Raw genomic sequence first — 23,397 nt, forward strand, 5'->3', positions numbered from 1 at the left:
ACATTAATGAGTCTCCAAAGATTTTTTATGTTGGAAACTAGGTCTTGCGTAATAGATTAGATACCAGACCAAGCTGTATAATATAAACTAATATAAGAACTCAGACAGCCTTAATAAATATACAATAAAACTTATCAATCTTAATCTCCAGTGTTAAGTTTTGTGTACTCGTAATAATATTATGAGACAATAGCGTAATGCCGTAGAAATTATTTAGTAATCTGTGGCAGTGTGTTTACATTACACCTAGAGATCATTTTAGATTCATTTGCAAGAGGTGTTCGACGCTATGGTACCCCCTTATGTGAAGCAGGTAATAGTGGTAATTTTATTTCGGGACATTCGTGAATAGTGTTCAGTTTTGAATGTATTTGATGGTATGTTGTGTTAATTTTGAGGTGCCTTCTTGGAAGTTTTAACTATTTTTTTAGTTCCTGGGGTAAATTTGAGATGAATGTTTTTGAATAGAGGGTTGTATTTAAAATAGCAAAGATGAAAAGTAGGAATGATTAAGCTTAGCAGGTCCATTTGTTTCAAGTATGTAGGCCATGAAGCTGTATGTCGATATACCGGAGTGTCGCGAAGCTCATAAAATTTGCTCTCATCTCATAAAAACCGCGAAACTTATAATTTGATACAAAAGGTCCGATGGTGTTTCCAACTTTAGTGGAACGGAAGAGAGCGGAGGGGACAGTTTTGAAAATCTTGTAAATTGTCAAAATTGTCAAAATTGTTAAAAAAACAAAGCAATGGAAATACTCAAGTGCGTCATATTTCTGTTCTTCAAGCTCCAGATAATCAATGTAAAAAAAACTATCTAATTATTGCGATTTATCTTATACCTTTAAACGAGCATTTCTTGTATATATATATTTATATATACAAGATATAGGGGGTTTCGGGGGCGATAAATCGATCTAGCTAGGAATTTTTTTTAGAAAATGTCATATTCGTGGTTTTTTTCGTGTTTTTTTTTTCCTGACATCTATTGGTGAATAATAATACTATATTGCTTCGTAGATAGCTGGACAACTGAAATAACACATAGGCACTTTTATACCGATATTCCTACGGGATACGGTTACGCAGCACGCTTACGCGGTTTCAACCGCGGGTCACAGCTAGTGTATATTTTATGCGACTAACGGTTGGTTGGACATATTGAGGTGGTTTCGGGGTTAAGACAGAGGAGTAAATTTAAAAAGTAATATTCGTGCGTGTCAGATTAAGAGATCAGGTTGATTAGAACATAAGCAGTTCCAATTTTGCTATAATTCGACGATATTTCACCTAAGAGGCCGATTTTTTTACCAATCTAAAGTTTTTACAAAGAGCCGGCAAGAAATTATGTAGCTGCTCCTTTCCAATCATGTAAATTTTACATTTTAATTCTACATGTGTAATATGTATACATAATAATGGTTCCTAAGAACTGCCATGAACAATCTTTCAGCAGTAAAGGTAAATTTGCGTTATATCTTTAACTAAGCTATTGAAATTCTAGTTAGACCTAAAATGGACCGATAGCTCTACTAGAAAATTAGTTCATATTTTTGCCTGTGTTATTAATCTAAGGATAAATAGAGAAAAAGCTTTTAAGTTAATTAAGTCTTTTTTTATTATAATCAAAGAATTTTGATATAAGTTATCGTTATTTATCATACTAGCGCTCGTCCTGATTTCTCTCGAGTTCATCGGTTCATTCTCGTTTTCTATTGGTGACAATTATTTCAGTTGCAATCAAACCTACAAACAAATATTCTAATTCTGCAATTTGAATTAGGGCATAGACATAATAAATCTAAAATTAGTAAGCCTAATAAATATAATCATATCTGTTATTGGAAACTAAACTGATTAATAAAGACTCAAGTAATTTGATAAATCATTACTCGTTAGTTATTCCGTTTGATAATAAATTGGGTCAATCGTTGGATCAAACGGATTAGTTTAATCCTATCCTGCTAATATAAATGCGAAAGTTTGTGAGGATGTGTGTATGTTTATTACTCTTTCACGCGAAAACTAATGCCCCGATTGCAATGAAATTTGGTACGTAGATAGATGGACAACTGGAATAACACAGGCAACTTTTTATCCCGTTATTGCAACGGGATACAGACTTACGCGGACGAAACCGCGGGGCGAAGCTAGTATTTCTATTAACAGAAAATTCTGGTGACTGTGTTTGTAACTCAACTCTATCGCAGGGCTGAACTATTTTTTTGAAAATTTTTGAGTTTTTTTAGAATAAGGCGTGAAGTGTATTTTATTTCGTCGGCAAATATATTCCTGATCATACTGATCCACCTCACTCGATAGGATCCCATGATCTACCCACCCACACTTGGCCAGCGTGGTGGATTATAGCTTGTGTTTTCATAGGAGACCTGTGTCCCAGCAGCGGGAACGTATATGGGCTGATCATGATCCTAATCAGAAAAATAAGATATAAGCTCATAAAATGTTTTAATGACAACATGCATTGAATTTGTCCGTTCAGACCACGTCGGTATATATAAGTAACACATGTAAAAGAAACAAACTATTTCCTTAAACAATATTCCTTAAAGCCTCTATCTCTTCAATGCGGGTTAAGTCAGGGTGAGCAAGGGCATCATTATAATCATCATCGTTGCATTTATTATCGTCATTATCAATATCATCATTAACATCATTTTCGTTGTCATCGTCATTTTCTTTGCTATCGTTATTTCGTCGTAATCATTATCATCAACAACATCGTTTTCGTTATCATCGTCATTGTCGTTTTCGTTGCTGTTATTATTATCGTTATTGTCATTATCATCATCAACATCATTTTCATTGTCATCGTCGTCATTTTCTTCGCGATCTTAATTATCGTCATTATCATTATTGTCTTTATTATTCCAATTTTGATCTGAGTGTAATTGTATTAGCTAGTTAAATAAAGAGGGTATTTCTTCCAGACATGGACGGTGCTAGGTGTACTAATCAACATGCTAGGACAAGGCATGCTACTAAGTTACTCTTCTAGCCTGATCCCCGCCCTCCAGGCACCCGACTCCGATATTCCTATTGACATTCACATGTCATCGTGGATTGGTATGTAATTGTCATATTGACACGTTCTAATTTCAGACGTGGACGGTGCTAGGTGTCCTAGTAAACACGCTAGGACAAGGCATGGTCCTAAGTTTTACCTCTAGCCAGATCCCCGCCCTCCAGGCGCCCGACTCAGATATACCATCGTGGATTGATATGTAATTTTCAAATTAACATGTTTTGACATGTATTAACACTTCGAACACACGTATACTACGTTACTATAGTACATTTGAAGAGTGCTTATAAATTACACCATAATACATTTTTGTTACGTTTAACGCAATTTATTAGGCATTTTTTTTCTGCAATCGTTTCTACTTGGCCATTTTAATATTAGTGAGATAGATTTTACAGGTAAAAACATTGTGTTTTCGTGTACAGATGTAGTTATATGTCATTCGTAAAAATGTTTAGGTTGTGTGGCAAAGATGATACATTTGAAGCCTCTTATCTTTATAATCGAGTAATGTACGACTGATAACTTAAGCCGTATTCAAAACATAAAGATTTAAAAGCCAGAGTTACGCCACTAGTAAATGTTAAGTTTATTTTATGTATAATAAATAATTTACTTTAGGTATTAGGCTTGTTAGATCAGTAATAAGTTTAAGAAAATAGAGACCATCGTAATCTTTTAGAACTAATAAATATTTGGTTTGTTGAGCATTCATTGTAATGTTGCTTTGACCTTTTTTTTAGTTTATAATATCACGAGTTTTAGCCATTATATCTTATCACCTAGCCTACCTACCCACTTTACCCAAATAATAATAATGCATTCAATTAAAACAGCTGCCTATATATTGGGTACAGTATGTCAGTATATTTGCGCGGTCTACTGACTTATTTATTGTTTAGTTACTTAGTTGCAGTTATATGTAACACTACTTGCGCTTGCCTTCAAACTTTATAGCAGTCACATTAATTATTATCTACTACGCGTTGCTGTGGCTCAGTAATAATTAAAAATATTAAGATTATAAATTATTGGGATAATTATTCGAAATAAAAACTATCCTGTATCTTAAGTTGGACCAAATTACACATAAAATGCCAAATTTCGTCAAAATCGGTAGTCGGTGAAGAGTTCATTGGGAACATACATCGTGACAATGGATTTTTATATATTATTAAGATATACAATATTTATGAACTTTAAGATCTTTAACTGTCACCTCGTCAGCGTTTATTGTTTGCGTTTTTATCTGTCCTAATATCTGCTTTCCTTTTTTTAGCATCATGCATCGGTATTGCTGGTTTTCCTGGCTTCCTCGTATCAAGCTTACTCATGGATTTAAAAGGGAGAAAAATGGCGCACGCGATCGTCATGATACCTGGTACTATCGGATGGTTGCTGATATATTTCGCATCGGATGTAAGAACTATAATAATTGGAAGATTACTGGGTGGCCTCACAGCTAGTGCCACTGTTTGTTTGGGGGCTGTGGTTATCGGCGAATTTAGCAGCCCAACTAATAGAGGAGTGTTTCTCAATATGAAGACGGTCGCCGTTTGCCTTGGGAATACGATAATTCACATTCTGGGATACTTTTTGCACTGGAGAACTATTGCACTGCTAGGTGTCGTGCCGCTTGCCATCGCGCTCTCTATCGTTATGACCTGGCCAGAGAGCCCCGCGTGGTTGGCGTCGAAGAAACGGTTTGAAGAAAGCGAAAAATCTTTTCTGTGGTTGAGAGGTGACAGTGAAACGTCTCGGCGAGAATTTGACGAGTTGATCCGTGCGCAGAAGGAAAGAATGTCGGAAATTCCACTGAATTTAACAATGAAGACGAGGATCACTGGATTCTTTAAGAAGTTCACTCGACGCGATTTTATTAAACCACTTATTATAATCATATTCAGTGCGACGTTGTTAGAAACGTGCGGCAGACATATCTTCCCTGCGTATGCGCTACAAATTATTGCAGAGGTCACTGGAAATAAATTAAATTCGTTTTACTATACTTTATCAATTGACATAATTATAACCGCGAGCGCTATGTTATCTTCAATTCTAGTCAAATTATTAAAACGTAGGACCTTGTTGTTTGCTACAGCGTTCCCTGCGATAATTGTTTTGTTTTGTGCTTGTTTATATTTATTCTTAGCTGCTCAAGGAGTCATTTCAACAACACGGACGTGGATACCAATAATGTTGTTTGTTATGTACTTCATCCTTGCTAATTTAGGTTGTACGCCCATACCATTGGCGTTGTTAGGTGAGGTGTTCCCTCTAGCTCATAGAGGATCAGGTTCTTTGATGTCTGGTTTTGCGTTATCCTTATTGTTGATGTTTGCTCTGCAAGTTACTCCATATTTGTTGGTCAGTGTTAAAGTTTATGGCACGTTTGCGTTCTTCGGGACACTTATGGGGATATCGTTGATAGTTCTTCATTTCATTTTGCCTGAAACAAAGGATAAGACGCTTCAAGAAATCGAAGATTACTTCAACAATGGTAAATTCAAAGAGAATTTGAATGATGATGAGGCTGGAAAGAAGATGCTTAATAACGAAAAAGTGTATAAGGTATAAGAGAGTATAAATAAGTGTAATTTATTTTAAATAAATTAAATGAATAATATATAGCAAAGATCTTAACGAAATAGTTATTCAGTGGTAGTAAAATTTTAAGAATAATTGCTATCTGATAAGCTTTGAATAAGTGATATGTACATATATGATTATTTATAAGTTTTTATAGTTATGTTTTTATGTAAGATAATTTCGTAATTTTTTTACTGCAGTTTTTATATTGTGTATACAGAGTAATAAATGTCTTCTGTACATAAGTCTTTCTTATTTTATAATTAGCTGTTGCCTGCGACTTCGCTTGCGTTAAAATTGGAACGTGAACAACTGGAGGCTTTCAATAAAATTAGGTTTAAGGGTTTTTATAGATATAATACTTTTCTAAAGCATAGCAGTGGTGGCTCAGTGGTGAGAACCTCGGACTTCAAAATCGATAAGTCGGGGTTCGAGGGGTTCTCTGTGAATGCGCTGCCCGCTTTTATGGGGTAAGGGAAAAGGAAAGTATTAACGACTGGAAAGAAGGAATGGACTAGGACGGGTGCGGAAAAGGAAACGGGCCTCCGGCTCCCCCACTCACCGTACGAAACACAGTGGCATGCCACTATTTCACGCCGGTTTTCTGTGAGGGTGTGGTACTTTCCCGGTGCGAGCTGGCCCAATTCGTGTCGAAGCGTGCTCGACTCCCACAATAAATCTCTTTAATCCTTTCCTTACTCTTTTCCCCTTTAGAGCGGGCAGCGCATTGTAGAGGCACTACCTCTGCCAGTGCGCTGCCCATTTCTGCATATACAATATTTTTAATATTACATGCAGTGTGAAAGTTTCATAGAACCCAAAATGGATAGAATTTTTTCTGTTTGTATGTGCGTATGTGTTTCGTAATTATATGTTGATAGATCGATATCAATTTTAACGTATTATTATTTTAAATATGTAATCGGGGGATGAAAAAGTTATGATATTTGTAGTATATTATATCATTTAGAATCATTGTGCATATACAACTATGTAGACGATTTCAATTAAATATAATTATAATAATCATGCTGAATGACAGACAGAAAATTATTCTGTTAATATAAGCTAAATTAAATATTTGCAGTTACATCTAATCTTTATGGCTAACGTAAATAACGGTTACATAGCTTAATGAAATCTAGGGAAAAACAGTTGAAAGATGCGCATGCGCAGTGAAATATAAGCAAAGTTACTATTAGCGATAACACATCAGTTATTACAAAAAACCGGCATGGGATAGTACCATGGTACTTCGTTCGCTGTTTCATACGGTATGTGTATTACATACATTCATAGTGGGGGTGCCGGAGGCCTGTTTTCTTTTTTTCCATTCCATGCCTTGTTTTCAGTCGTCATCCATTTCCCCTTAAAAGCGAGCAATGTATTTCGTAAGCTGGTGGTGCGTCTGATGGTAAGAGCCGCCAACAGCTCCATTTCCGACGATGAAAGGGAAAAACGCGGGCGGAAAATGCGTTTTAACTTTTTAATATAATGTCTATTAAATATAACAATCAATTCAATGTTTTGGACACAAAGAACAAAAGCGATAAAATGCAATGTCGAGGTTCAAACCCAAAGCAAAAGCACTGTTGCTAAACACTTGTGTTACTGGGTAACCTAGTGTATTATTTTTATTGCATGGATTTTTTATTTGGAGAGGCGTAAGGTCAATTGCAGACTTACGCCCATACTATATACTTATATAATTATTGATTGATGGCGTGAAAAGGACTGGGAAGGAAAAGGATATGGGACACTGGTTCCCCCGCTCACCGAACGAATCACGACAGAATGCTATTTCACGTCAGTCTCCTGTGGGGGTGTGGTACTTCTCCAGAGTTGAGCACGCCTCGTCACGAATTGGGCCAATTCATGCCGAAGCGTGCTCGATTACCACATACAATTATGAAAGGTCAATTTATTACGCCTATCAAAAGAGTAATATTTAACTGTCATTACAGAGAGTTTAACAACTGCCAGGCGCAAAAAAATTTATAACAGCATTAAAAACACCAAGTTAATTTATTTCCATGGAGTGGTGTGTCTGTGGCAACCTAGGGCATCTACGTTTGCACTTTTAAGGGTGCAATTTTATTACTGGGAGCCGCACCTGAATTAATTCCTTAATTTCTTAATTATTAACTAACACTTGTTACCTAAATAAAACTATAAATTCTACTAAAATCTCATACACAAAATGGTCCATTTAAAAAGCTTTAGCAGTTTCCGCGTGAGAGTCTATCGATGGATTAAAATGTCCATGCCCGTAACTACCAAGGGAATAAAATCCACCAAAACTGGTTTAATAAAATAAGTGATTATTTTTATTAAGACAGGTTGAGTTAGAAAAATAAACAAATTGATAAAGGACGTGTCGCGTTGGAATTTATGTAAATTGGGAGGGCAGTGGGTTCACACTTTAATTTATCGCCGATTTATTGTCGTCCCGGTTCGGTTCCCGATTGGGGTAAGTTTTTTTCAAAGGTAGGTTATATTGGTGTGTGATAAATTTGTTAACATTGAAAAAAAGATTTCAACCAAGTTTCTGTTATAATAAATGACTCGTAACTTAATCTAAATTTAAGTCTATTATGTAATTTTAACAATGTATTAAAGTAAATAACCAGATGGCTATAGGAAAATATTAGTTTGTCTGTTTCAAGATAATTCTCCTTTCAACCTACTCCTTAAAAGTTTTATAATTTTCAATTAAACGGTATATAAAAGTAAATACGTACTAACAGTCTTAATGCGAAAGTGTTTTTGTTTGTCCCTTATTCGCGTCACAACTCACGACGTTTTTATGGTATAAGTTTTTCGTTCGGGGATAGTTAGTATGCTAGAGTTACATAGACTACTTCTTACCGCCGTGAAACATTCATGCATGCGGTTAAATTTCCATTGACAATGCGGGCGAAGCCGCGGACGGAGCACTAGTGCTATTATACTACTAGCGTTCTACCCGTGGCTTCGCGCGCCTCTTTAAAGAATGTATTATGTAGTCTATATCAGCTTCTTCTTTAGCTAATCACATCTATCTTTAACACAAAAATCGCAAATGATACATGCGGCACGAAACTACGTAATAATATATTTATTACTATATAAAAATAAGTCGGGTTTTCCTTCCTGACGCTATAACTTCAGAACGCACGAACCGATTTCCACGGTTTTGCGGGAAAATCATTTTTCACGGGTTCGCTAGTTTATTATAAGTCTTCCTCAATAAATGGGCTATCCACCACTGAAATAATTTTTCAAATCGGACCAGTAGTTCTTGAGTAGCGCGTACAACCAAAGACACAAACTCTCCACTTTATAATATTAGTAAGTATAGATATAGATGTATAGAAGATATATAGATGTATCAATAATATTTTCCTATATGAGTTACTGATGATTAATTTATGAGATGTTTATTTTACTTCACCAATAAAACCTTTCGGTTGCTTGGAAGAAATTGTTATTGAGCAATAAAGCCGCCCTTTGCACGACATTTCCTATTTTTTTGTTATTTTATTGTTTGTTGAGTGTACAATAAAGGATATTTCATTTCAAAATAATGACAGACAAATTCGCGGATAATTAACCACTAGTTAACAATTGCCTGTGTAGCTTTTATACGACTCAGGCCAGGTTCAAAGGTCTTTAAATATATATTAAACGCTTTCTCACGCTACAGCAAATGAGTTTCTTATTATAACAGTCAGCGGTATTGCACGTGCAGGATTTAACTCACACGAATATCGAATTAATATAAAATAATTATCGTTGCTTAGAGCTTTCTTGACTTGATGACAATTCATATTGTATATAGCTTGTAGTTTTCGCCCGGGTTGCCCCGGGGTAAACGTGATATAATATAGCCTATGACATTTATAGGTGACGTGACTTTTGTTGGTAACTAGCGGTCCGCTCCGGCTTCGCCCGTGGTACATATATAGCCTATAGCCTTCCTCAATAAATGGACTATCTAAAACTGAAAAAAAATTTCATATCGGACTAGTAGTTTCTGAGATTAATGCGTTCAAACAAACAAACTCTTCAGTTTTATAATATTAGAATGGATTGAAAGTTTCAGTATATCTAGAGATGAACCTACAACGTCACAAACCTACAAATTCATTTACTTTACATCTTTTTAACTTAAGTATACATAAAATGAATCAATTAATGTTCGTTTAATTTGTATTTTAATAATAATAATGTGTTTGTTACCTTTTTACATCGCTAGAGTTTTTTGAAATGTTTGTAGTTTGGAGTAAAACGATAAATTAAATATAATTCACACAGTACTCCGTCCTACGAGTGTTTAAATTGTAAAATATTCAGCAGTAGGACTGATAGGCTCTGGGTTCGATGCCTGTTGAGAAAAAAAAAGTGTAAGCCTAGTAAGGGACGCTGATTCTATCCATACTTCTATGCTCATCGGATAAATCTGAAGAGTTTGTTTGAACGCTCTTATCACTGGAACTACTGGACCGAATTTAATAATTCCCGTTGGATATGTATGTAATATATACTATAGGCTATATATAACATGTAACATGGGCGAAGCGGGGGCGGATTGCTAGTATTGTATGTAGTAAAACGAACGTAAATTAACTTCATCAGAGAAATGTATCTGAAATGCATTATTCCTTAAGGCGATATGATTATTTTGCTAAAATGGACCATAGATATCATAGGTCAGGTAGGATCTCTCTTAAATTTCCTTGTTTTTAATAATAAAATGTAAGGATAGTATTATTTCACACTTTACTGTGTAAGAAACTCTGCAATTAAAAATCACCTGTATCTTCTTCAAATAATATACTCTCAATTGCGTCGATCAATCTTTTCGAAGTAATTAACGAAATAATATGTATAATAAAATTATTGTATACAGTCGTTATGATATTCTTAATACCTCTGGTCGTGACTCATTCTATAGGTACAGTAAAAATTAAACCGTCACACAAACCACAGGCGATCAACGGAAAATAAATTCCTAGCACTTCGCTTGTAAAAAATGACATTCAAATAAATACGTTCTAAATTAATTAGCCGAGTCTAAATTCTTCACGACGCTGGGTGTTTAGCGTTGAATCATATTGCTATACTTTATAAATGCACAAATGTCTTAATTAAAGATTGAGACCGGCATAATAACTCAGAAAAAATGCACAGCCTCCGCTCAGCCCGACGATGGCTTTTTGTTTCTTTCTAACAATCGCATTGGGATCGTCTGTCCCTTTTTTGCGCCAGACGAACTTGTAAATTGTACTTTTTACGATACATCCAGTTTCAAACAACATATCGAGTTAGGGCGTACGCGAAAATCAACTCTATCATTCTAACGATACAGTTAGAACTAGAACAAACGTAATGTCTGTTAGTACATTTGCGTACCGATTACGATGATCAAGTTATCTCGCTCGAACAAAACAAAATACAGCTCAAGTCCTTTGAGCTTTCGAGTTTAGTTGCTATTGCTTTTTGTAGCACCGTCCCTTTTCTCGAAGCGTTTCATTCGTAACGAAAACCTGTTCGATTCTGAAATCTTCTTAACGCAACCGATTTTCAGTGAATAATAGACTTTACGACTTTCACCCGACGGTCGAAATAATCGGTTGGGATTATAAAAGATAAGTTGTTGAGAATGTTTACGTTAAGATGTTATTGTCACGTTCTATCGATGTGGGACGTGGATTTTCTCTTTTTGTCCCGTATTGAGACATACAGGCATTGCGCTGGACGTTAGTGTCCGAAGACGTATCATGCATGATTCATACGGATCCGTCCGCGAGTTATGCAGTTTCACGCGAAACGTTGACAGTGACATTTCGTACACGAGACACGTGGGACTTGTATTTTTGACTCCTTTTTGTCGATTAAGACCTTTTATGATCTCGTATGACACACTTCCTCGTTATCCTCACAGCTTACATCGCGGCTTTTTGCTACGTCTACACGAGAAATAAAAAATTGAACAACCCGAAACCAGTTATGAGTTACAAATACCTTTTTTATATTGGACAAGACTACGGGCGGTTTTTGGCGTTGGCTGATTAACAATGATTTATTTATCACTTTTTGAAGTCGACTCACTTTTTGTGTTACGCGTTAATTGCTTGTTTTGAGGTATATTGCATTTTATATTCATTTTATGTTTTAATTACTTAAAGCCGGGGATGAAATGATTATACTTCTACTATATATGTATTCAGAGAATCTGTAGTTGTAACGAAAAAGTTTTATTGACCCGAAAGTACGCTGAGTAAATATATCCTAAATACCAAGTGCAAGGAATGTCAATTAAAAATAATTTACCTCAGGCTTGCACCCAACATACAATGAAACAATCGTTAGAGAAATTCTATTGTATAAAATATCGAAATATCTATTTATATAGTCCGTAAATAAATATAAGTTTTTTTCATAGTTTATGTAATAACCAAAGAGTCATTTGAAGAATGGCTTATTGTACTTGAGCACAGATTACTAAAACTCAACAAAACAAAAGAAAGAATGAAACGTTAAGTTTAAAATTTTCCTCTTTTTTTTCTTTCTACTAGAGTTTGTAGATTCGATTACTAAATATTTAAGACAAGAACTAAATAAATTAAATTTACATATTTCATACTTGTGCTAACTAAAAATATATATATTTTTAATAACAATTAAACTTCATAATTTCCATTGCAATGTTGTGTAACTCAAACTCAAACATTTATTCATCCAACTAGACTTCTTATAGAAGCACTTTTGAATCGTCATAATATTACACAGTTATAACATTTACCACCGGTTCGGGAGGCAGTTCCTACAGAGAAGAGCCGGCAACTAACTCTGTAGTTGCTCTACACGTTACGTTAATATTGTTACTTAGTTCTTTAAACCTATTATTTATACAAGTATAGGTATGTACGAAAAAACAATCTCTGAATAAAGTTTTATGAGTTTATTAAAAACTGGACGCTCGTCCTGGCTCCGCCCGGATATCAAGATTCCTTGTCCCAAGGGAGCATTTAATCGGGATAAAAAGTATCCACCAAAGTCAGCTGATACCTTATCTTTATACTAAATATCATCAAAATCCGTTCAGTAGCTTCAGCGTGATTGACGGATAAGCGTCCAAACAAGCAAACTTTCACATTTATAACATTAGTGTGACAAAAATTACTAAATAACACATAATAAGGTGTAATGTTTAAATTATATGTGTTTCAATGATATAATTAAAATTATGTAACCTGAAGAAAGCTATTTCTGAGTGACACCTCTCATTTTTGTTTTGATGATCAATCCGAGAGCAGCCGTTACATGGCTTATCTTTAAATATTAAAGTATAACGAGCAATGATCAGGTTCTTTCTTTACCTCTCTGAGAATATCGTCCATAATGGCGGAACAAGTGGTTGGTAAATTTTGTACTAACAAAAACAAGCTAATAACGGCTTTTTTAATTGATGCTTCAACCACAGATAACATAGTACTACCAACAAAACTTACGATAAAACCAAACACAAACTATTTTTCATTTTATAAGTCATCTTCTAGAAGCACTTTTGAGTTGTCATAAAACATATTATAATATTTATAACAATTTTATATAATATAATGTTATATCATAATGTATAAATAATTGCTATTTTCATTACCTCCTCAACTGAATTTCATAGACTTAACAACTAAGATAATAAAAAACAAAACGCTAACCACAAATCTAGTCCAGTTAATATATAAACAAGGAATTTTTTGTAAAGTTCCCAGAAAATTTGTCTTACTTGAGTCGTCAGCAATGTCATTGCTGAACAAACATTGGCATAGTAGTCTCCATCACAAACACGGCCCGTGATGAGTATTTAGAGACCACTTAACAAATAGATAATTATATAGTCCGTTCTCAGATTTACTTATTTTACTTGCTCGCCGCTACGTTCTGCTTTTATTTTTAAAGCGACTTACTTGGTTTTAATGGTAGCGATCGCTGTTTATTCTTGGTATGATGTGCTTGTACTGTTCAATTATTAATCTGCTCTAATAATATATATTATATAATATTATACAGACGAAACTTTCGTATTTTTGTACGTTTGTTACGTTTTCACGCAAACACCACTGGACTGATTTCATAAATTCTCTCACCATTAGAAATCTGCAACTTCATTGAGTGACATAGGCTATATATGTATCACGGGCGAAGCCGGGGCGAACAGCTATTCTATAGTATAGGGAGTTAGGAAGGGCTTGATGTTATTTTGATATAATAATTTTAATTTTGCTCTGAGTAGATACATAATATTTGTAAATAAGAAAATCATAAAAGGTAGGTACGTCTATTTTTTCCACCGTTGGGTTTATGAGTGAAGATTTAAATTTATTCTACATAATTAATTGACACCATAATTTATAAAATAGATTTTTTGTCAACTGCTTCAAATTAATTTTACGAACGACCTTATTAAAAGAAAGATCAGGAATAAAATATCGCCTCTAATTTGATTTTATGTCTTAATAATACCGAATATTACAATGTATGCAAATTTCAGATATAAAAATAAATGAGTCGACTAAATTGCTATTCCGCCCACCCATCAAGTCTATACTTATCCATCCAAGTTGACTCATTAAAAACATTTTATCGCATGCAAATCCATGAATTATCATTGTTTATGTTAGTGCATCAGTCAGCATAGCGCTAAGAAATGCGATTAAGACATTATCTGGTTACTATCCGTGCGAGGGAGATGCAGCACAAATACGCCCGCGTATAATTTGTTCGAAAATAACTCCGCGCGAGAGCGGGACGGAGTTATTGAAATGTCAGACTCGACGCGCGCATAATGAGAAAACGGCTGTCTCTTTCGCTCCTGACGTTTTACAATCGTTTATTGTCATGTTACTGTCTCGTTTCGACGGGGATTGAGATGAATACGCCAAGCTTGCTCCGTGTCCTCCCGCTAACATTATCGGCACCGCGCCGGTGTCGGACGTCGCTGCGTTATTTTTTCCCCCGAAACTTTTTAATAAACAAACGTTTATTTATCATCGTGATCTGTGACTTTTATGCGATAGTGTTTGACAGTTGGATGTTTAATGAATTTTTTTGTGTTTCAATTAATTGACAAGTGTGTGTGTTGTGTTGCGAATGGATTGCTGGCGTTGCATTTAGTGTAATGATTTAATTAGTGACAAGTAAGTTGAGCCCTTAATTTAATAATTATTTAGGATATAAGGCACGTGTGATTTATGCGCGGATATTGCTATATAGCGGCGGGGTTGTGTAGAGATGTATATATATTGCTTAGTGACAAGTTTTGGCAAAATGTTCAACATGTGGTCCAGGATATTTTGTACCTGCCGGTCGGTCAGAAGAAGGGATTGCTTTTTGTTACTTTAAAAACAAAGCCCAGCGACGGCAGGGTGCCCGCTCTGCGCCGTAGTGCAGTCACGTTTTCAGTTTTTCCCGGGATTTGTCGGGAATATTTTTTTATTTGTCACCTCACCGAGCATCATATGCGTGGATTTACATTCAGTTTTAATACTTAGCGCAATATAAATATGTCGCGGCGGATGTAAATAGGTGTGCAGTTGGAATAACAATATCTGCGGTCGTTGCTTTTTAAAAGTTACCACATAGAAAATAGTGCGTTCGAAGGTGTGGGTGTCGTTTGTAGTTATTGCCAGTTACAGGTGAATAATGTACTTTGATCTCGAGATTCTTGCGTTTGATAAATTTTTGTCATTAAAAACGTGTACAAAGAATGCATTGATAATATTAATGAGATAAATAAAGAGATAATTACAAAGTAACAACGTTTTAATCAATTAGTGTCGTAATTAAGCCATTTAAGTACCGGCAAAAAACTGGAATAATTCATTGTTTTGTTTCTCTTTTTTAAATAGTTTTTTGCTAATGAAACGGCTGGGAATAATTATGTAGATGTTTAGTTAAACTTGGTCAGATGACGTATTGCGATCTTGAAAAACTCTCACGTAAATCGAACTAGCGGTTTTTATGTTTTGAACGCGTAAATTTTGTTTAAAGGAGCGGATATAATTAAAATATTACAGGTAAATTCTACATGAAATACAATAATTAAATCAAAAGATAAACACCGAATCAAATTATAATACTGTGTGCCGCGCGGTTTCACCCGCATACTAAACCATGGATAAAATAATTTATAACCTTCACAGTTTAGAAAAATTATGTTTGACCCTTCACCTGAAATATCATTCGAAATTTCACCCAAAACGGTGCTAGATTTTAGCAGTTAAAGTGTAACAAACAGACGATGGATTTTTAAGTTTTTACAATTAATATTTGTCTCTTATTAAGCGATTAATACTACATTCATGATTTTAAATGTGTTAAAAAATCTAATTATTAGGATCATTGATTTTCCCCCAATACAGTTACACTTTGACAAGGACAAACCTATTGCCCTTACATCTCAATATCGGCCAAAAGTAAATATTGTTACTCGTAATATAACCTTAAAATAACGCTAATCTATATAAATATAAGAAAGCTACATTAGCTGTTTATATGTAAAGAGAGATTAAACGGAGTTTAGCAAGTTTTGATCTCTTTACTAGCTTAATAAATGTTGAAATGACTAAGATACCTGCATGGTTTTGAATTCTTTAACAGAAAACTGCATTAACCTGAATGATATTGAGTCATTTCATTATAAAAATTACACAGATAACATAGGCGGATTTCGGTATTTGTGGTAGATAAACTGTGTAACAGATACCAATCAAATATAATATGATTTTTATCCCAGGAGAACCTGGGCGGGTCGAATTGAGCAGTACATTTTTAAACAAACATAATAAAGCACTTTCAATAAGTACATCTTAATTTAATTATGAGAGACTCGACAGAAACATGAAAATATGGCCGACACATGCGTGTTATGTCATTATGACAGTTTATATACAGCCATCTTAATATGTATTATAAATTGTAGGGTAAATATTTATTGTTCCAAATCCACTTTGTTTATGGCATTTTTCCCAATTTTATACTTTTAAATATTTTTAATTTTCTATGCCATAAAATATTTAAATATTAATGTATATCAAAATTAGTAAAATCGTGTAATTTGATAAATCATGCCTTTATACTGATAAACTAATCCGTCATACATTTTCTATTCATCGTCAAATTTCCAAATTTGAAATCTGAAAAACACCATTCGAAATTTGAATTTGTGTTTTCAAATTCAAAAGTGGAATGTGGAATGTGGAACGTTTTAAAATTTCTCCCGTACAATGTAGCGTATATCTGTAGTGTATACTGTATATACCTAGGTATACTTATATCTTGACAACTCACAGGATCACGATCGGTTCCAGCGAGGCATTGGCTGATCACGAATGGACGAGATATTTCTTTATGATGGGCTTTGTTTGGGATTTTCTGTTCCTCTTTGTGTGGGGGGTATGGGGCATGTTTTAACTGAATTTCAATGTCGACTTTTTTATTTTTATATTTAGAGAATAGTATAATTTAGGTTAAAATCCTACAATACTACCTACGTACCGACCAACTACTGAATACATTCCTAAATTTAACATAACGGATTGTATTAAATGTATATTTTACGACTATTATATTTATTAATATAGAGATAATTTAAACACTATAGAAATAGTGTGATATGGCTGTCCCTAAGTGTAATTTATTCAATATTTTGAGTAAACTCATTTAAATAGCTGGTTTGTAGCAAGGGTGAAATCTTAATGCTACAATCTCTGTTTTACTGTAAGGAATTGTGTATACTAATTACATCATTATCGTTTACTTCCTTTAGTAGACCGCCTCCTTGGTACAGTGGTTAACGCGTGAGCGTAGAACCGAGGGGTCCTGGGTTCAATTCCCGGTGGGGACGCACAAAAAAAAAATGTCTCGGTCTGGCAGGACACAGAAGGTTGATCACCTACTTGTCCATAAAGAAAATCGATCAGTGAAACAGATGTACATCATCTGCCCCATACCCCACTAGGGGACACGGGACTTCACTTCCTTTAGTATAAATACTTTAGACAAATGACAATACTTTAGCTACTCTATTTTAACCGACGTTCCCGAAAAAAAAGGAGGTTCTCAAGATATGGCATAATATTGACCTGTGATATTGTAAAATATAATTATCTGAGAAGCATTTATGTTATTAGTTGTTTCTCAACAAACATATTTCGTCTCTGTGAATTTGAATTATCTATCCTATATCCTCTCTTCTGGCCTATGTCGTCTCTGGTTCTATGATAACTAGATTAATAGAATAACCAATAGTTTTATATGTAGGGTCGAAATAATTACATCCATGGTCATGTTGGTAAATAAAAGCTTATGTCCAGATACGGTATTTGCATGTAAAATCTTTCCTTTAATAAATGCTTTAACCAAATGCATCCAGAAATTTCGTAGCAAATCACGTCTATACAATCATTCGGAGCTATAATATAAAATAAAAAAAATCAAATATTTAATTATGAATAACGATGTTCCATTATATTTTGTTTTAATAAATAGCACGATTATTGAGATCATCCGATGATTTTCAAGTTAAAAGCTGTTTGGTAATTTCACTAACGAACTGGAATGGCTTAACGAAGTAGGTTTGCAAAAACTAAGGAAATATAAAAAGAAAAAACAATCGCCCACAGTTTCAACGATTTGAGCAGTATTTGGTTTTTTCGTTTTCAAATGAAGTATCCGTGTCTAAATCTTCGTTATTCTATGGTCAGGGTTGCCTCTTTGAGAAAAATATATCTATTAAATCTTTGTGAAATCTATGAATTCTACATGCATGATTTTCGTATTAAACTTAAATACTTACTTATCTGAAAGAAAGACAGAAATAATGTATTTTTTAACACCACAACTAATTGTTCCAGAAAAACACAATAACGTAAAAAAAGACCACAACAATAAATAGAATCTTATTATCATTAAAAAGCATAACGCTACTCTTAAAAGTTTATTCAAAGAGTATTTCAAGAACACAACCCTGAATAGAATTCATAATAAAATAACAATACAAGTGTCAGCCCTATCGCGTTCGCTCGGTCGATGACTGAAGCTTGATTGAAGATCAATCAGCTTGATTAAGCAATTATCAAAACTATACGTTGCTATCGCACGAATTTCTCGAAGGGTCTATGAATAAACAGCCATAATTTTGCCGTGAGACGTCGTTATAATATGCTTTAGGATGAGCCTTATTCTTTTTTTAAATATAGGCATTTAAATGTGTTGCTGTGAACCACAGATAATAGGATTCTTTTTTTAAAAACACTGGCTCATTTCGAACAATTCGATTTCAAACAAATCCATAGTATTATTTGAACATAGACAATCATATTTAATTTAACTTTTTTATTCATTCAACTCATATTTGCTTGAATACAAAATTAAATATTAAATAAAGTTAAAAAAAAACTAAAAAGTGCTTCCTCTCGTGAAATTATTGTATGGTCACCGATTTTTAATTAGTATGCAAAATTTCAATTAAATCTGTCTGTTTAAAGTGTGTTAAATCGTGTCTTAAGGTGACGGTTACATACAAACATTCAAAAATACAGATAAAGCTAATAAAAGCGCGCTAAAAACTTCTTCAGACTTTTATTTTCATTTCACAATCCCTTAATAGTCAAGTGAAAAAGCAGTCTCTTCTTTATAATAGACGAACGTTTGAGTTTGAGTTTGAGTTTGAGTACGGATCATCCGCAAGCTCACATAACACGTTCACATTAAGTATTATTGTGATTAATTATACAATACTCGGCTAACACTTTATCATATATTCCGACAATCTATCAAACAGAGATCAGTCAGCACGATATTTTCACAACATCATTTATAACACTATATTTATTAACATGTAGAAATGAGTTTTCAATTTCATGTAGGAATACATTGACATCAGAATCAGTACATCGGTTTGTGGGATAAGGAAATGCTCGTGTTTAATTTTAAGTCGTTATAAGCGATTTAGAATTAATTGATTAGGGAAATAGTTTCTTTTGAATTTTGAAATTTAACACAAAGCTTAGCATCAAATAAGTATATACAATTTTTTAATTAGAATAGTGAATAGTTATCAAAATTAACGGAACGGTGATAACTTTTATAAATCCTGTTTGTGGAAGCTTTATTACAGATTGAAAGAAGTTGTTAATTGCGGTGTATTGATGAATATGCCGTGAGAATGAATCTCAAGATGTATATATAATTTGTTTAATCAATTTTTAGTGACGTGTCTAAAGATTTTGTACTCTTTATTGTGAAAGTTAGTCTCTGAAACATATAGTAATCTATGACATTTCATAATTTGAAAATGGAACTAACGTTTTTAAATCATTAACGTATTTTTAACTCGAAATAGTTTTTATGATGTTATCGACATAGTAAAAAATATTTTGAATAGCAGAAGTTTTGGTTCAGATGTATGATAGAAGTACAAAATATATAATATTGAAATTTGCCATTTAACCTTCAAACTCAATGACAGTTCTTTTATCAACAAGAGAAATAAACATAAAATACTAGCAGTTCACCCCGGTTTCGCCCGTGATACATATATAGCCTATGTTACTCAGCGAAGTTGCAACTTCCTAATGGTTAAAGATTTCTTGAAATCAATCCAGTAGTTTTTGAGTTTATCCATTACAAAGAAACAAACAAAAATACAAATCCTTCTTAATAATATTAGTGTAGATGAAGAAGAAAAATCCATGTGGCTCTTTCTAGCAAAAACAACATACTACATTGTACAAATGCAGTCTAAAAACTTGTAGATATTTCTTTTTAGTACGTACGTCAAATATCTTTAAACCATTAATTGTTATTAAACTTACTTTAACCATGAATATAAATATTATATACTGGTATATACGATTCCCCTCTTATTATGTGGTTCAATATTCACTAAAAACTACCGTCACATTAATTGAATCGTTCATGATAATAGAAGACAAAACAAGCCAAGTACTACACAAGGAAACTGAGAGTCATGTATGGTTTCCGTAAATCAACATTATTTCTTGGCTCGATCGGAATTGCGCCACAACCGTGACGATACCAGAAAACTCGGCGACAAAATATTTGTACAGTCAGCGTTGTAAGATACAGAAGCGAGTCCAATTCGGGCCTCTTCAAACAGCATCGAAGAAAAAAGCGTCGACAGAGTCATCTTCGGGGGTAGAACTAATTGGTCTTCGTTGGCCGTCCCTAAAAAACGCTGTTTGTTGCTTCATCTATTTGAATCGCAGCGATAGAAAAACTTCCCAACGTTTTTTTCCATCACCTTGATTGCTCCGATACCTTGATTGTCCAGCTTCGATTATATTGGTGCACGTTTCAGCCCGATTTACATCTAGATTTCGTATGCGTAGACACCTGTACCCACTACCTGTATAAATATGTAACTGCCTATTGTCTCCAACAAAAGAGATCTATCTGACGACTTGCTAACAAGGGTTTTTTGGAAAAAAATCAAGTGCTCCGAATTTGTTGGCGAACAATGGGAACGGAGAGGCTTGGCCCAGGTAGAATAAATTCTATTGTTAGCTGCCATTAGGACGTAATGCTTTTGGATTTTGTTGTAATAAATTCAATGAATTTTAAGCTTCGGGAAGGAGCCGTGGTATTTGACTTTATTGCTCAACTGGCGATTCGGCTTGTGAATGAGTAAATTATATAGCAAGCTGTTGGTGAATGATTTGTTAAAGTATAGAAGGAAAGAAATAAACGTTTATTTACATTCAGCTGAAATACAAGAATATCTATACGAAAATCATATTTCCTAATCTCGCTATCGATGAAATTTCACATTAATCCATTTTTTTATAATATATATTAGTTGTTATTCGTGGTCGTTATATAATAACCGAGATTTTATAATAATCAATATTAGAAAGTTTCAATTCTTTCTTAATTAAATCATCATTTAAATCTAAATGAGGTTCACCTCGTCCCGAGACAACCGTCAAAATTCTTAACATAATCCTGCTTAAAACAAATTTTATTCATAACGTTTTAAACTAGCCACTCGATATTTTCCTAGAAGTCGATATAAAGCTCGCGGCTTACGAGAATCGATAACAATAAACCTTTTCTACAACATCTCGATCAGAATCGAAAAGTTCGATCAGATATCGGAATTTATATTTCGGCTTTTAAATTAATGGTGATTCTCCACAAGTGTCCGCTACGGTGTCTACCTGGTCGAGTATATTTAGACATCAAAATACACTTTTTTTGTTGGATATCTGTGAAACTACTTACGGGGAACACAAACCAATTTCCTTTGTTGGATCTTTAATGATTTTTTCGTCACAATTTAGCGATTTGGACGGTCATTCTGCGAACGCGGTATTTGGTTACCTGAAGGTGTGTTTTAACTGTCGAGAGGGTGTTATTTATGGAAGGTGGACGTGATTGTACTGATACGTAGACCTATTAGATGGTGTGGTGACTTCTGCTGATTTTTTTTGCGTTCAATCTTGGCCCGGAAATAGGTTAATTTCACGATTCTTTATCCGGTGATTACGTGCCTTGTTAGAGCTGGATTTTCGGGTTTTATTGTTGTTGTTTTTGAATACTTCTATTTAAATCGATCAAAGAGTATTATTATTTTGTATGTTAATAATGTTGCTGTTCTAGCCCATATGCTTTTTTAATACTAGCAATTTTTTCTATGTTTGATGCTTCAACTCTGCCAGCGAACTGATCGTCTATCAGATGCTACACTAAATCTTTTTATTCATATTTTCATATGATACGTTTAAATGTATAATAGATATCTCGAGTATGGGACGCGGTATAAATTGTAGTATTAAATAATCAAGTTCGGGTCGGAGTATGTTTGAGCACGTTATCTGACGGACAGACAGACAGGAAGCCCCTGTTAGACCTCATCTCTGACAGGCTGATCTCGACAAACTAGCTCGTTACATATTTAATCTTGTTGTGAAATTGATATCGTTATGTAAGGTGCAGTAAATGTTTTTTATCTATATAATGTGGGGTTTATAATCTTCGGTGTTTGCTTTATTTCGGTTATTGTAAAGCGTTTCTTTGTTATGAATTCATTTAACCTTTATAGTGAACTGATACACATATGAATGTTTGTTATGGTGGGTTTATATTATTGATTTGGTAGTGTACATAATATTTCTCTAATCTTTTTCCGGTTAAGACTGAAAAGTGTTTTATTATTAGGTTAGGATATGTGAAGAACTGGCCACGCTTTTATAAGTAACCTTTGCAATTTTAGTGATAAATTTGACTATTAATATATCGGATTTTTACATGAACGTGCGTATTATAAGTTGAATTTTAGAACTTTTATTACTGTTAAAAAAAAAAATCTGTGTAAGTCAATGTAAAAATGCTGAAACATATCAAAATGTTATCCTACCTCAATAAAAAGATATGGAACCTCTAAATTTCGATTTACCAGCAGCGTTTGAACCAGTATCCACACGATTACTTCATCAAACAGAGCATGCATTAGTCCCGAGCTGGGTGATAACAACACTTTGCTCTAACACTTAGCACCACCCCGCGAGCTACTGATGTTGGAGGAATTATACGGGTTCAGTAATTTTGGAGATTATAACATCCGCTGCGACGGACGTACAGGAGACGCGGTTGGTTTTTTGAAAATTTTATAAGATTTTTTTTTTATTTTTTTTTACATTTTTTGGTGTTGTGTACAATTAACATTATGTAGTTTTTGCTCGCGGTTTCGAACG

General features: G+C 34.1%; 2 protein-coding genes across 3 annotated transcripts in view; both read left to right on the plus strand.

Moving 5' to 3' along the window:
- Nucleotides 1–289: 289 nt before the first annotated feature.
- On the plus strand, nucleotides 290–5,623 carry LOC119837707 (facilitated trehalose transporter Tret1-like). Its single transcript, XM_038363438.1, has 3 exons — nucleotides 290–313; nucleotides 2,952–3,087; nucleotides 4,326–5,623. The coding sequence occupies exons 1-3, from the start codon at nucleotides 290–292 to the stop codon at nucleotides 5,621–5,623; spliced, it is 1,458 nt and encodes a 485-aa protein (XP_038219366.1).
- Nucleotides 5,624–14,595: 8,972 nt separating this feature from the next.
- LOC119837565 (transcriptional activator cubitus interruptus) overlaps nucleotides 14,596–23,397 on the plus strand; it is an 89,341-nt gene continuing 80,539 nt past the window's right edge. For both annotated transcript variants that reach the window (XM_038363187.1, XM_038363188.1), the window contains exon 1: nucleotides 14,596–14,817. The gene's annotated coding sequence lies outside the window, so the exon portion shown is untranslated. The remainder of the gene's footprint in view (nucleotides 14,818–23,397) is intronic.

Source organism: Zerene cesonia, chromosome 28 (assembly GCF_012273895.1).
Source record: "Zerene cesonia ecotype Mississippi chromosome 28, Zerene_cesonia_1.1, whole genome shotgun sequence".
In the NCBI taxonomy this organism is placed as follows: Eukaryota; Metazoa; Arthropoda; class Insecta; order Lepidoptera; family Pieridae; genus Zerene; species Zerene cesonia.

Excerpts from the sequence above, each read along its gene's own strand:
- LOC119837707 (XM_038363438.1), top strand. The coding sequence starts at position 290 with ATGGTACCCCCTTATGTGAAGCAG. Across the intron at positions 314-2,951 it reads TACCCCCTTATGTGAAGCAG|ACATGGACGGTGCTAGGTGT; the intron begins GTAATAGTGGTA and ends TATTTCTTCCAG. Across the intron at positions 3,088-4,325 it reads TCACATGTCATCGTGGATTG|CATCATGCATCGGTATTGCT; the intron begins GTATGTAATTGT and ends TCCTTTTTTTAG.